This window comes from Dermacentor andersoni, chromosome 5 (assembly GCF_023375885.2).
Source record: "Dermacentor andersoni chromosome 5, qqDerAnde1_hic_scaffold, whole genome shotgun sequence".
NCBI classification, from domain to species: domain Eukaryota; kingdom Metazoa; phylum Arthropoda; class Arachnida; order Ixodida; family Ixodidae; genus Dermacentor; species Dermacentor andersoni.
This window is the reverse complement of record NC_092818.1, coordinates 160,267,632-160,282,899: the sequence shown is the minus strand read 5'-3', so window position 1 is coordinate 160,282,899 and position 15,268 is coordinate 160,267,632. Positions and strand designations below refer to the sequence as shown.

General features: G+C 49.9%; 1 protein-coding gene across 1 annotated transcript in view; it reads right to left on the bottom strand.

The window, feature by feature from the left end:
- Window positions 1-15,268, bottom strand: part of LOC126531500 (uncharacterized) — a 92,421-nt gene that overhangs the window by 45,746 nt on the left and 31,407 nt on the right. Inside the window, exons 6-7 of the mRNA XM_055071199.1 lie at window positions 10,448-10,765; window positions 4,436-4,753 (exon numbers count right to left, since the gene is read on the bottom strand). Coding sequence (XP_054927174.1) covers window positions 4,436-4,753; window positions 10,448-10,765 — 636 coding nt within the window. The remainder of the gene's footprint in view (window positions 1-4,435; window positions 4,754-10,447; window positions 10,766-15,268) is intronic.

The window sequence follows — 15,268 nt, the reverse complement described above, 5'->3', positions numbered from 1 at the left end:
TTCTTCACATATTAGTGATACAACTTGTTGACGTTATATAGCGTTAAATCACGTAGTATTTGTGCATCGACGTGCCTACAGCATGCTAGGCGCTTAGTTGTGGTCGCGAGCGCAGATGGTGCGCTGTGGACACTGGTCGCAGAAAAGTCGGCCATTGTGCTTAATCAGTTATATATATATATATGATCCAGTATATTGAAATAGAATGCCAACGTAGAAAACTCCTTTTATCCCGCATACCGTGATCACTTTCCTCTTCATCGAACATTGTTGCTGAACCATGAGCCGCTTTTTATTTTAAATGTCATAACGTTTTTAGCCGATGTACACACCGCACATGTTGACTCGTGTACTTGTTTGTCTTTTCCGGGTGAGCGCTTGTCACCGCCTAACAAATGTTATGGCACAGCGCAGGACGTAAATACATGCAATCAGCGTGAAAAGTCCTTGACAAAGCGCCTGTTGTAGGCACACATGCCAAGGAATCTATACGCACTGCCTTCTTGTCGGTGGGCTGCAGCGGGAACTTTGCGATGGCAGCTGTCTTGTGCGGGTCGAGGCGTACTCCAGATTTGCTGATGACGTGACCCAGGAACAGAAGGGCATGTTAAGCGAAGCGGCACTTTTCCGTCTTCAGAGCGAGCCTTGATGACTTGATGGCCTCTAATACTGTCGCAAGCCGCCTGATGTGATCGTCAGAATTTCCGGCGATGACAACGACGTCATTAAAGTAAACAAGACATGTCTGCCACTTCAATCCTGCCAACACCGCATCCATGACGCGCTGAAGCGTTGCAGGCGCCGAGCGGTTTCCGAATGGCATGATGAAGGTGGTTCTTTCGCGATTTCTCTCGTTGACTTCTATTTGCCAGTAACCAGACTTGAGGTCCGTCGACGAGAAGTATTTAGCGTTGCAGAGCCGATCCAATGCGTCGTCTATCCGTGGAAGGGGGTATACGTCCTTCTTCATGATCTTGTTCAGTCGACGATAATCGATGCAGAAACGTAAGGTTCCGTCCTTTTTCTTCACCAGTACTGCAGGAGATGCCCACGGACTTTTCGACGGCTGGATAATGTGGTCGCGCAGCATTTCGTCGACTTTTTGCTTAATAGCTTCACGTTCTCGCTTCGAAACTCGGTAAGGGCTCTGGCGGAGTGGTCGAGCACTCTTCGGTTATTATGCGATGCTTTGCAGCAGGTGTTTGTCGAATCCTCGATGATGTCGAAAAGCAGTGTTTGTATCGTCGGAGAAGACTTCTGAGCTGTTGCTGCTTACTCATGGGGAGACCTGGATTTAGGTCGAAGTATGGTTCGGGAACTATGGTCGCCGGGATAGATGCGGCAGAGTCAGAGAGCACAAAGGCATTGCTGGTTTCCACGATTTCCTCGATGTACGCGATTGTCGTGCCCTTGCTGATGTGCTTGAACTATTGACTGAAGTTGGTTAGCAACACTTCCGCTTTCCCTCCGTGAAGTCGTGCGATCCCTCTTGCGACGAAAATTTCTCGGTCGAGCAGTAGATGTTGGTCGCCCTCTATGACGCCTTCCACGTCAGCGGCTGTTTCGGTGCCGACGGAAATAATAATGCTGAAGCACGGCGGGATGCTCACTTCATCTTCGAGCACAGTCAAGGCGTGATGACTACGAGAGATCTTCGGCGGTATCGCTTGATTTTCCAACAGCATTATCGGTTTTGACTTCTGGCCGATGATTGCGCTGTGTTGGTTCAGAAAGTTCATGCCGAGAATGACGTCTCGTGAACACTGTTGGAGGATAACAAAAGTGGCAGGGTAAGTCCGGTCATTAACGGTAATTCTTTCCATGCAGATTCCAGTCGGCGTAATGAGGTGTCCTCCAGCGGTTCGAATGTGAGGGCCTTCCCATGCAGTTTTAACTTTCTTCAACTGGACGGCGATGTGTCCACTCATTACGGAGTAATCGGGCCCTCTGTCCACAAAGGCGGCGACTGCCTGGCTATCAAGAAGCACGTCGAGGTCAGTGGTTCTTTCTCTTGCGTTACAGTTAGGTCTTGGCGTCGGATCACGGCTGCGTTGTGTTGACCTGTGGCTGGTATATGCCGTCATCAGGTCGTCTTTCGTCTGCGTATTCTGTGCTTCCAGATTCGTCGGGACGGCGGCGTGTCGTTGTTATGTCGGCGAGATGGTCTCTTCAGTGTCTTCGTCGGCGCCGGAGGATCTTCGTCAGATCGACGAACAGCAACCGCAGCTACATCGGTTGTGGCTTTTAGTTTTCCGGATATGGGCTCGCAGACCGGACCCGGGCTGCGCCAGTGTATGGTCGGCGCTGTGGCGACAGGTAGCGGCCTGGTGACGGCGAACGGGACGGTCGTCGAGGGCTCCACTGAGTGGCGGTGAGGTAGTCGGCGATATCGCGAGGTCATTCGCCAATCTGCGGCCGCGGCGCGTTAATGGCGAATCCTCGCATTCCCATCTCGCGGTATGGGCATCGGCGGTAGACGTGACCCGCTTCTCCGCTGTGGTAACAGAGCGCGCGGTGGTCAGGGGCGCGCCAGGCGGCTCTCTTCCTTGGGTAGCTTCGCAGTACGACGGGCGGGCGAGCTGGCGGCGGCGGCAGATGGTGGGGCTCCGTCGTTACGGCGCTCTGGCGCGGGCGCGGAGTGTTACTTTGACGGCGGACGACGGCGGCGTAGGTCATCGCTTCAGGCTAGGCCTGGGGCGATTTCGGTTGGCCTTCAGGAAGTTCCAGTGACCGCTGGGTTCCTTCTCCCACGACGTCCGCGATCGATGCAACCTGAGGCTGGGATCTTGGGAACATCTCTGAAGTTCCTCTCGCACGACCGCTCTAATGGTGTCGCGGACGTCGTCGGTGGCCAATGATTGATCTGCGGCGTAGTTTGCTGGGCTTGCGCGGCGGTTGAATTGCCGGTTGCGCATTTACAGAATTTTCTTGATGCTCGTGGCATCGTGAAGAAGCTCTTCGACTGTTTTCGGTGGATTTCGTATCAATCCGGCGAAAAGTTCTTGCTTGACGCCACGCATGAGTAGGCGAAGCTTTTCTCCTCGGACATTTCGGGATCGGCGTGGCGGAAGAGGGGCGTCATATCCTTGGGGAAGATCGCTATGTTTTCGTTGGGTAGTTGTTCTCGGGCTTCTAGCATAGCTTAGGCCCTTTCCTCACGCACGACGCTCGCAAACGTCCGCAGGAAGGCTCTATGGAACAGGTCCCATGTTGTCAGGGTCGACTCCCGGTATCTCAAACCATGTCCTGGCGGCGTCTTCTAAGGCGAAGTATACATGCCATAGCTTGTCGTCGGAGTCCCAGTTGTTGCAAGTCGCGATTATTTCATATGTCTAGAGCCAGGTTTCTGGATCTTCAGACGATGATCCATGAAAGGTTGGTGGGTCCCGAGGTTGTTGCAGCAGAATGGGGGATGCTGGGGCAGCAATTGTAGTTTCTGACGTGGCCTTGATTCTCTGGTCTTCTCGGGAAGAGGTCCGTATTCCGGTCGCAATCGTTCCTTCCTACGGCTTGCTCGCTGGTCCTTGGCGACACGGTGTTGTCTTCGGGTTTCGGGCTTGGGTCGTGGCTTTGCGTGGGCGTTCGGTACATGAACGCATTAGCACCTCCACCAGATGTCCCGTGGTAGTGACGGCGAAGAAGGCAGCAAAACGGTGATTAACGAAGCTAGCCTTTTTTGTGGCGATCTTGTGCCCTCAAAAGCAGGCTCAGCGATCGTCGAAACACTCAGCGATCGTCGAAAATCTGATCAGCGGGTCAAGCGCCTCGCCTTTTATACATCAGTCGACCAATGTTCCAGAGTAATCGCTGGAACCCGCGTGTCTTCCACAAAGTTCTACACAATTCGCGTCGCCCATACATGCACCAGATTACTCAAGGTTCTGCGACAGTCAGCGAATGGAACCATCGATAACAGTCCAGAAACTTCAGAAAGAGGCAGACGCGTCCTGCGCTGTGCGACAACATTTGTTAGGCGGTGACAAGCGGTCACCGGAAAAACGTGAAGTACACGTGCCAATATCATCTGGCCAGGTTGTGTGTGGCGCAGCCTCGCCTTGCAGGCTGTAGCTGCAGCGCAACATGTTTTCACAGCCCGTGCCTCTCAGGCCTTGACTTCAACGACCACTACAGGCACTAGTGTTATTGCATGCGTTTTGTTATGTCATCACTTCTTCATGGAGCTTTTATGCTCAAAGTTCACATCAGTAGTCATCGTCATTATTTAATGCTCATATTTTGCGCATGTTAAAGTGAATTGTTTTAGGCCAAGCCATGGTACATCTACCATTTGCAGCTCACTATCTTCTGCATTCATAATAAATTGAGAAACCATCGCCATATTTCGTGGGGCTCTTTGGCCATATCTGAATCTTGCGCCAATAAAAACCACATATTATAACTGGAGCCAAGGAAGTTGTCAAAACACTCGACTCACCAGTAGTGTTGGAAGTAGGAACAAAATCCGCTGTCGACCGAGTTGTTCCCGATTCAGAGGCCGTTTCATTTGCTCTAATGGTAACATCAGTAGGGATCGAAGTAGACGCTTCTTCTTTGGCCAATGACGCGTTTACTTGTGTTGCAGTCGGTGACGACATAGTCGATGCATGGAACCTGGTTTGAAGTTTAGTCACCGGACTGACAGAAACTGTTGAATCGGTCGATTGTTCGCTGGGAATCGACGAAGCATTTTCCGTTGACGCCCGTGCTGTTGTTAGTTCGACTGTCGTTGAAGGCGGGCTTGTAACCTCACCGCCTGCATATGTAACAGTAGTCGATCATCGGAAAGGGTCGTATGTTTTTTCCTTAAGAAATTTTCGTAGAAAACTGGATATCTATCTCCGGTTGACCTCCCTGCCTATCGCATCATTTTTATCTCTCTATTTAGAGCGAGAACGGGAACCTTATAAGAGGAGCCTCTCGAGTGCTTTTTCTATCCTTCTTTTGCTTTGGTTTGTTTTGTCTTGCTTTACTTCACTACAGTGACTTCGTATATTTTCTTGTAGTATATTTATTGTAGAAAGTCTTGGTGGTGATTACCTAAACTGCGAATATTTTGGCATCAACGAAATCGTTGGCTACACTCTTAATCTGACTATATAGATGACTCCTACTCCGGATGCTCTGCTGTAAAGTGTTGTAACAAGCTTCTCTCTTATCTTCGAACATCGTAAGGTCGGCTCACGGGTATTTATTTGCTTGCGCGTTCGACTGTCTTTCTTTACCAGCCTTGAGAGCCTATTGTTGTGTTCTTCGTCTCCCATACCACTTCACCTCGCAACATACAAACACCGTCAGACCAACAATTCTGTATTTTTTTACTATTTGTAGATAAATTGATTTTGTGAACACCACTAAACTGCCTTGCGTTTTTTTTAACGACAAGACATCACGTTTATCTTTGAACGCGGTATCTGCTGATTAAAACGTAGTCATGATGACTACAGGACTTCAGAATGCGCTGCAGAAAGGTATTACGATAAAATAAAGATGTGCCTATGTAACAAAAAGTTTTGAGTACTAAAGAGATGTGCGTTTAAAAGCACAACGAAAACTGGGTTTTTATAACAAATCTCTCGAGCCCTCTTTTACCGACAGGAACTAGTTTCGTAACATAATTGGTTTTTAGATATATATTTAAAGGAAAACATCGTGCTCATATTGCTAAATGAAGTAATCTGAACCTTTCTGAACTTAGTAACTTATAAGAACCACGCACATGCAGTGCCAACCGGTGTGCAGTTGATTGTAGTTAAATTTGAAATTAAATAAATAAAGTCACTGCAGGAAACCTGATGCAGCTAGCGCGCGAGGGTAATACTGGAAATTCTTATGATAAATGAAATGTTTTGTTTTGTAAATCGATGACGAGCTTAATATTACCCATGATATCTTCGGCCGATATTCACAAGGCTCCTTTTGCATAAATTGATGCAAAAGATGTTTCCGATCTTGGACGATTTCCACGGAATATATTCTTCACATATTAGTGATACAACTTGTTGACGTTATATTGCGTTAAATCACGTAGTATTTGTGCATCGACGTGCCTACAGTATGCTAGGCGCTTAGTTGTGGTCGCGAGCGCAGATGGTGCGCTGTGGACACTGGTCGCAGAAAAGTCGGCCATTCTGCTTAATCAGTTATATATATATATATATATATATATATATATATATATATATATATATATATATATGATCCAGTATGTTGAAATAGAATGCCAACGTAGAAAACTCCTTTTATCCCGTATACCGTGAGCAATTTCCTCTTCATCGAACATTGTTGCTGAACCATGAGCCGCTTTTTATTTTAAATGTCATAACGTTTTTAGCCGATGTACACACCGCACATGTTGACTCGTGTACTTGTTTGTCTTTTCCGGGTGACCGCTTGTCACCGCCTAACAAATGTTATGGCACAGCGCAGGACGCAATTACATCCAATCAGCGTGAAAAGTCCTTGACAAAGCGCCTGTTGTAGGCACACATGCCAAGGAATCTATACGCACTGCCTTCTTGTCGGTGGGCTGCAGCGGGAACTTTGCGATGGCAGCTGTCTTGTGCGGGTCGCGGCGTAGTCCAGATTTGCTGATGACGTGACGCAGGAACAGAAGGGCATGTTAAGCGAAGCGGCACTTTTCCGTCTTCAGAGCGAGCCTTGATGACTTGATGGCCTCTAATACTGTCGCAAGCCGCCTGATGTGATCGTCAGAATTTCCGGCGATGACAACGACGTCATCCAAGTAAACAAGACATGTCTGCCACTTCAATCCTGCCAACACCGCATCCATAACGCGCTGAAGCGTTGCAGGCGCCGAGCGGTTTCCGAATGGCATGATGAAGGTGGTTCTTTCGCGATTTCTCTCGTTGACTTCTATTTGCCAGTAGCCAGACTTGAGGTCCGTCGACGAGAAGTATTTAGCGTTGCAGAGCCGATCCAATGCGTCGTCTATCCGTGGAAGGGGGTATACGTCCTTCTTCATGTTCTTGTTCAGTCGACGATAATCGACGCAGAAACGTAAGGTTCCGTCCTTTTTCTTCACCAGTACTGCAGGAGATGCCCACGGACTTTTCGACGGCTGGATAATGTGGTCGCGCAGCATTTCGTCGACTTGTTGCTTAATAGCTTCACGTTCTCGCTTCGAAACTCGGTAAGGGCTCTGGCGGAGTGGTCGAGCACTCTTCGGTTATTATGCGATGCTTTGCAGCTGGTGTTTGTCGAATCCTCGATGATGTCGAAAAGCAGTGTTTGTATCGTCGGAGAAGACTTCTGAGCTGTTGCTGCTTACTCATGGGGAGACCTGGATTTAGGTCGAAGTATGGTTCGGGAACTATGGTCGCCGGGATAGATGCGGCAGAGTCAGAGAGCACAAAGGCATTGCTGGTTTCCACGATTTCCTCGATGTACACGATTGTCGTGCCCTTGCTGATGTGCTTGAACTATTGACTGAAATTGGTTAGCAACACTTCCGCTTTCCCTCCGTGAAGTCGTGCGATCCCTCTTGCGACGAAAATTTCTCGGTCGAGCAGTAGATGTTGGTCGCCCTCTATGACGCCTTCCACGTCAGCGGCTGTTTCGGTGCCGACGGAAATAATAATGCTGAAGCACGGCGGGATGCTCACTTGATCTTCGAGCACAATCAAGGCGTGATGACTACGAGAGATCTTCGGCGGTATCGCTTGATTTTCCAACAGCATTATCGATTTTGACTTCTGGCCGATGATTGCGCTGTGTTGGTTCAGAAAGTTCATGCCGAGAATGACGTCTCGTGAACACTGTTGGAGGATAACAAAAGTGGCAGGGTATGTCCGGTCATTAACGGTAATTCTTTCCATGCAGATTCCAGTCGGCGTAATGAGGTGTCCTCCAGCGGTTCGAATGTGAGGGCCTTCCCATGCAGTTTTAACTTTCTTCAACTGGACGGCGATGTGTCCACTCTTTACGGAGTAATCGGGCCCTCTGTCCACAAAGGCGGCGACTGCCTGGCTATCAAGAAGCACGTCGAGGTCAGTGGTTCTTTGTCTTGCGTTACAGTTAGGTCTTGGCGTCGGATCACGGCTGCGTTGTGTTGACCTGTGGCTGGTATATGCCGTCATCAGGTCGTCTTTCGTCTGCATATTCTGTGCTTCCAGATTCGTCGGGACGGCGGCGTGTCGTTGTTATGTCGGCGAGACGGTCTCTTCAGTGTCTTCGTCGGCGGCGGAGCATCTCCGTCAGATCGACGAACAGCAACCGCAGCTACATCGGTTGTTGCTTTTATTTTTCCGTATATGGGCTCGCAGACCGGACCCGGGCTGCGCCAGTGTATGGTCGGCGCTGTGGCGACAGGTAGCGGCCTGGTGACGGCGAACGGGACGGTCGTCGAGGGCTCCACTGAGTGGCGGTAAGGTAGTCGGCGATATCGCGAGGTCATTCGCCAATCTGCGGCCGCGGCGCGTTAATGGCGAATCCTCGCTTTCCCATCTCGCGGTATGGGCATCGGCGGTAGACGTGTCCCGCTTCTCCGCTGTGGTAACAGAGCGCGCGGTGGTCAGGGGCGCGCCAGGCGGCTCTCTTCCTTGGGTAGCTTCGCAGGACGACGGGCGGGCGAGCTGGCGGCGGCGGCAGACGGTGGGGCTCCGTCGTTACGGCGCTCTGGCGCGGGCGCGGAGTGTTACTTTGACGGCGGACGACGGCGGCGTAGGTCATCGCTTCAGGCTAGGCCTGGGGCGATTTCGGTTGGCCTTCAGGAAGTTCCAGTGACCGCTGGGTTCCTTCTCCCACGACGTCCGCGATCGACGCAACCTGAGGCTGGGATCTTGGGAACATCTCTGAAGTTCCTCTCGCACGACCGCTCTAATGGTGTCGCGGACGTCGTCGGTGGCCAATGATTGATCTGCGGCGTAGTTTGCTGGGCTTGCGCGGCGGTTGAATTGCCGGTTGCGCATTTACAGAATTTTCTCGATGCTCGTGGCATCGTGAAGAAACTCTTCGACTGTTTTCGGTGGATTTCGTATCAATCCGGTGAAAAGTTCTTGCTTGACGCCATGCATGAGTAGGCGAAGCTTTTCTCCTCGGACATTTCGGGATCGGCGTGGCGGAAAAGGGGCGTCATCTCCTTGGGGAAGATCGCTATGTTTTCGTTGGGTAGTTGTTCTCGGGCTTCTAGCATAGCTTAGGCCCTTTCCTCACGCACGACGCTCGCAAACGTCCGCAGGAAGGCTCTATGGAACAGGTCCCATGTTGTCAGGGTCGACTCCCGGTATCTCAAACCATGTCCTGGCGGCGTCTTCTAAGGCGAAGTATACATGCCATAGCTTGTCGTCGGAGTCCCAGTTGTTGCAAGTCGCGATTATTTCATATGTCTAGAGCCAGGTTTCTGGATCTTCAGACGATGATCCATGAAAGGTTGGTGGGTCCCGAGGTTGTTGCAGCAGAATGGGGGATGCTGGGGCAGCAATTGTAGTTTCTGACGTGGCCTTGATTCTCTGGTCTTCTCGGGAAGAGGTCCGTATTCCGGTCGCAATCGTTCCCTCCTACGGCTTGCTCGCTGGTCCTTGGCGACACGGTGTTGTCTTCGGGTTTCGGGCTTGGGTCGTGGCTTTGCGTGGGCGTTCGGTACATGAACGCATTAGCACCTCCACCAGATGTCCCGTGGTAGTGACGGCGAAGAAGGCAGCAAAACTGTGATTAACGAAGCTAGCCTTTTTTGTGGCGATCTTGTGCCCTCAAAAGCAGGCTCAGCGATCGTCGAAACACTCAGCGATCGTCGAAAATCTGATCAGCGGGTCAAGCGCCTCGCATTTTATACATCAGTCGACCAATGTTCCAGAGTAATCGCTGGAACCCGCGTGTCTTCCACAAAGTTCTACACAATTCGCGTCGCCCATACATGCACCACATTACTCAAGGTTCTGCGACAGTCAGCTTATGGAACCATCGATAACAGTCCAGAAACTTCAGAAAGAGGCAGACGCGTCCTGCGCTGTGCGACAACATTTGTTAGGCGGTGACAAGCGGTCACCGGAAAAACGTGAAGTACACGTGCCAATATCATCTGGCCAGGTTGTGTGTGGCGCAGCCTCGCCTTGCAGGCTGTAGCTGCAGCGCAACATGTTTTCACAGCCCGTGCCTCTCAGGCCTTGACTTCAACGACCACTACAGGCACTAGTGTTATTGCATGCGTTTTGTTATGTCATCACTTCTTCATGGAGCTTTTATGCTCAAAGTTCACATCAGTAGTCATCGTCATTATTTAATGCTCATATTTTGCGCATGTTAAAGTGAATTGTTTTAGGCCAAGCCATGGTACATCTACCATTTGCAGCTCACTATCTTCTGCATTCATAATAAATTGAGAAACCATCGCCATATTTCGTGGGGCTCTTTGGCCATATCTGAATCTTGCGCCAATAAAAACCACATATTATAACTGGAGCCAAGGAAGTTGTCAAAACACTCGACTCACCAGTAGTGTTGGAAGTAGGAACAAAATCCGCTGTCGACCGAGTTGTTCCCGATTCAGAGGCCGTTTCATTTGCTCTAATGGTAACATCAGTAGGGATCGAAGTAGACGCTTCTTCTTTGGCCAATGACGCGTTTACTTGTGTTGCAGTCGGTGACGACATAGTCGATGCATGGAACCTGGTTTGAAGTTTAGTCACCGGACTGACAGAAACTGTTGAATCGGTCGATTGTTCGCTGGGAATCGACGAAGCATTTTCCGTTGACGCCCGTGCTGTTGTTAGTTCGACTGTCGTTGAAGGCGGGCTTGTAACCTCACCGCCTGCATATGTAACAGTAGTCGATCATCGGAAAGGGTCGTATGTTTTTTCCTTAAGAAATTTTCGTAGAAAACTGGATATCTATCTCCGGTTGACCTCCCTGCCTATCGCATCATTTTTATCTCTCTATTTAGAGCGAGAACGGGAACCTTATAAGAGGAGCCTCTCGAGTGCTTTTTCTATCCTTCTTTTGCTTTGGTTTGTTTTGTCTTGCTTTACTTCACTACAGTGACTTCGTATATTTTCTTGTAGTATATTTATTGTAGAAAGTCTTGGTGGTGATTACCTAAACTGCGAATATTTTGGCATCAACGAAATCGTTGGCTACACTCTTAATCTGACTATATAGATGACTCCTACTCCGGATGCTCTGCTGTAAAGTGTTGTAACAAGCTTCTCTCTTATCTTCGAACATCGTAAGGTCGGCTCACGGGTATTTATTTGCTTGCGCGTTCGACTGTCTTTCTTTACCAGCCTTGAGAGCCTATTGTTGTGTTCTTCGTCTCCCATACCACTTCACCTCGCAACATACAAACACCGTCAGACCAACAATTCTGTATTTTTTTACTATTTGTAGATAAATTGATTTTGTGAACACCACTAAACTGCCTTGCGTTTTTTTTAACGACAAGACATCACGTTTATCTTTGAACGCGGTATCTGCTGATTAAAACGTAGTCATGATGACTACAGGACTTCAGAATGCGCTGCAGAAAGGTATTACGATAAAATAAAGATGTGCCTATGTAACAAAAAGTTTTGAGTACTAAAGAGATGTGCGTTTAAAAGCACAACGAAAACTGGGTTTTTATAACAAATCTCTCGAGCCCTCTTTTACCGACAGGAACTAGTTTCGTAACATAATTGGTTTTTAGATATATATTTAAAGGAAAACATCGTGCTCATATTGCTAAATGAAGTAATCTGAACCTTTCTGAACTTAGTAACTTATAAGAACCACGCACATGCAGTGCCAACCGGTGTGCAGTTGATTGTAGTTAAATTTGAAATTAAATAAATAAAGTCACTGCAGGAAACCTGATGCAGCTAGCGCGCGAGGGTAATACTGGAAATTCTTATGATAAATGAAATGTTTTGTTTTGTAAATCGATGACGAGCTTAATATTACCCATGATATCTTCGGCCGATATTCACAAGGCTCCTTTTGCATAAATTGATGCAAAAGATGTTTCCGATCTTGGACGATTTCCACGGAATATATTCTTCACATATTAGTGATACAACTTGTTGACGTTATATTGCGTTAAATCACGTAGTATTTGTGCATCGACGTGCCTACAGCATGCTAGGCGCTTAGTTGTGGTCGCGAGCGCAGATGGTGCGCTGTGGACACTGGTCGCAGAAAAGTCGGCCATTCTGCTTAATCAGTTATATATATATATATATATATATATGATCCAGTATGTTGAAATAGAATGCCAACGTAGAAAACTCCTTTTATCCCGTATACCATGAGCACTTTCCTCTTCATCGAACATTGTTGCTGAACCATGAGCCGCTTTTTATTTTAAATGTCATAACGTTTTTAGCCGATGTACACACCGCACATGTTGACTCGTGTACTTGTTTGTCTTTTCCGGGTGACCGCTTGTCACCGCCTAACAAATGTTATGGCACAGCGCAGGACGCAAATACATGCAATCAGCGTGAAAAGTCCTTGACAAAGCGCCTGTTGTAGGCACACATGCCAAGGAATCTATACGCACTGCCTTCTTGTCGGTGGGCTGCAGCGGGAACTTTGCGATGGCAGCTGTCTTGTGCGGGTCGCGGCGTAGTCCAGATTTGCTGATGACGTGACGCAGGAACAGAAGGGCATGTTAAGCGAAGCGGCACTTTTCCGTCTTCAGAGCGAGCCTTGATGACTTGATGGCCTCTAATACTGTCGCAAGCCGCCTGATGTGATCGTCAGAATTTCCGGCGATGACAACGACGTCATCCAAGTAAACAAGACATGTCTGCCACTTCAATCCTGCCAACACCGCATCCATGACGCGCTGAAGCGTTGCAGGCGCCGAGCGGTTTCCGAATGGCATGATGAAGGTGGTTCTTTCGCGATTTCTCTCGTTGACTTCTATTTGCCAGTAGCCAGACTTGAGGTCCGTCGACGAGAAGTATTTAGCGTTGCAGAGCTGATACAATGCGTCGTCTATCCGTGGAAGGGGGTATACGTCCTTCTTCATGATCTTGTTCAGTCGACGATAATCGACGCAGAAACGTAAGGTTCCGTCCTTTTTCTTCACCAGTACTGCAGGAGATGCCCACGGACTTTTCGACGGCTGGATAATGTGGTCGCGCAGCATTTCGTCGACTTGTTGCTTAATAGCTTCACGTTCTCGCTTCGAAACTCGGTAAGGGCTCTGGCGGAGTGGTCGAGCACTCTTCGGTTATTATGCGATGCTTTGCAGCTGGTGTTTGTCGAATCCTCGATGATGTCGAAAAGCAGTGTTTGTATCGTCGGAGAAGACTTCTGAGCTGTTGCTGCTTACTCATGGGGAGACCTGGATTTAGGTCGAAGTATGGTTCGGGAACTATGGTCGCCGGGATAGATGCGGCAGAGTCAGAGAGCACAAAGGCATTGCTGGTTTCCACGATTTCCTCGATGTACACGATTGTCGTGCCCTTGCTGATGTGCTTGAACTATTGACTGAAGTTGGTTAGCAACACTTCCGCTTTCCCTCCGTGAAGTCGTGCGATCCCTCTTGCGACGAAAATTTCTCGCTCGAGCAGTAGATGTTGGTCGCCCTCTATGACGCCTTCCACGTCAGCGGCTGTTTCGGTGCCGACGGAAATAATAATGCTGAAGCACGGCGGGATGCTCACTTGATCTTCGAGCACAATCAAGGCGTGATGACTGCGAGAGATCTTCGGCGGTATCGCTTGATTTTCCAACAGCATTATCGATTTTGACTTCTGGCCGATGATTGCGCTGTGTTGGTTCAGAAAGTTCATGCCGAGAATGACGTCTCGTGAACACTGTTGGAGGATAACAAAAGTGGCAGGGTATGTCCGGTCATTAACGGTAATTCTTTCCATGCAGATTCCAGTCGGCGTAATGAGGTGTCCTCCAGTGGTTCGAATGTGAGGGCCTTCCCATGCAGTTTTAACTTTCTTCAACTGGACGGCGATGTGTCCACTCTTTACGGAGTAATCGGGCCCTCTGTCCACAAAGGCGGCGACTGCCTGGCTATCAAGAAGCACGTCGAGGTCAGTGGTTCTTTGTCTTGCGTTACAGTTAGGTCTTGGCGTCGGATCACGGCTGCGTTGTGTTGACCTGTGGCTGGTATATGCCGTCATCAGGTCGTCTTTCGTCTGCATATTCTGTGCTTCCAGATTCGTCGGGACGGCGGCGTGTCGTTGTTATGTCGGCGAGACGGTCTCTTCAGTGTCTTCGTCGGCGGCGGAGGATCTCCGTCAGATCGACGAACAGCAACCGCAGCTACATCGGTTGTTGCTTTTATTTTTCCGTATATGGGCTCGCAGACCGGACCCGGGCTGCGCCAGTGTATGGTCGGCGCTGTGGCGACAGGTAGCGGCCTGGTGACGGCGAACGGGACGGTCGTCGAGGGCTCCACTGAGTGGCGGTAAGGTAGTCGGCGATATCGCGAGGTCATTCGCCAATCTGCGGCCGCGGCGCGTTAATGGCGAATCCTCGCATTCCCATCTCGCGGTATGGGCATCGGCGGTAGACGTGTCCCGCTTCTCCGCTGTGGTAACAGAGCGCGCGGTGGTCAGGGGCGCGCCAGGCGGCTCTCTTCCTTGGGTAGCTTCGCAGGACGACGGGCGGGCGAGCTGGCGGCGGCGGCAGACGGTGGGGCTCCGTCGTTACGGCGCTCTGGCGCGGGCGCGGAGTGTTACTTTGATGGCGGACGACGCCGGCGTAGGTCATCGCTTCAGGCTAGGCCTGGGGCGATTTCGGTTGGCCTTCAGGAAGTTCCAGTGACCGCTGCGTTCCTTCTCCCACGACGTCCGCGATCGACGCAACCTGAGGCTGGGATCTTGGGAACATCACAAGTTCCTCTCGCACGACCGCTCTAATGGTGTCGCGGACGTCGTCCGTGGCCAATGATTGATCTGCGGCGTAGTTTGCTGGGCTTGCGCGGCGGTTGAATTGCCGGTTGCGCATTTACAGAATTTTCTCGATGCTCGTGGCATCGTGAAGAAACTCTTCGACTGTTTTCGGTGGATTTCGTATCAATCCGGTGAAAAGTTCTTGCTTGACGCCATGCATGAGTAGGCGAAGCTTTTCTCCTCGGACATTTCGGGATCGGCGTGGCGGAAAAGGGGCGTCATCTCCTTGGGGAAGATCGCTATGTTTTCGTTGGGTAGTTGTTCTCGGGCTTCTAGCATAGCTTAGGCCCTTTCCTCACGCCCGACGCTCGCAAACGTCCGCAGGAAGGCTCTATGGAACAGGTCCCATGTTGTCAGGGTCGACTCCCGGTATCTCAAACCATGTCCTGGCGGCGTCTTCTAAGGCGAAGTATACA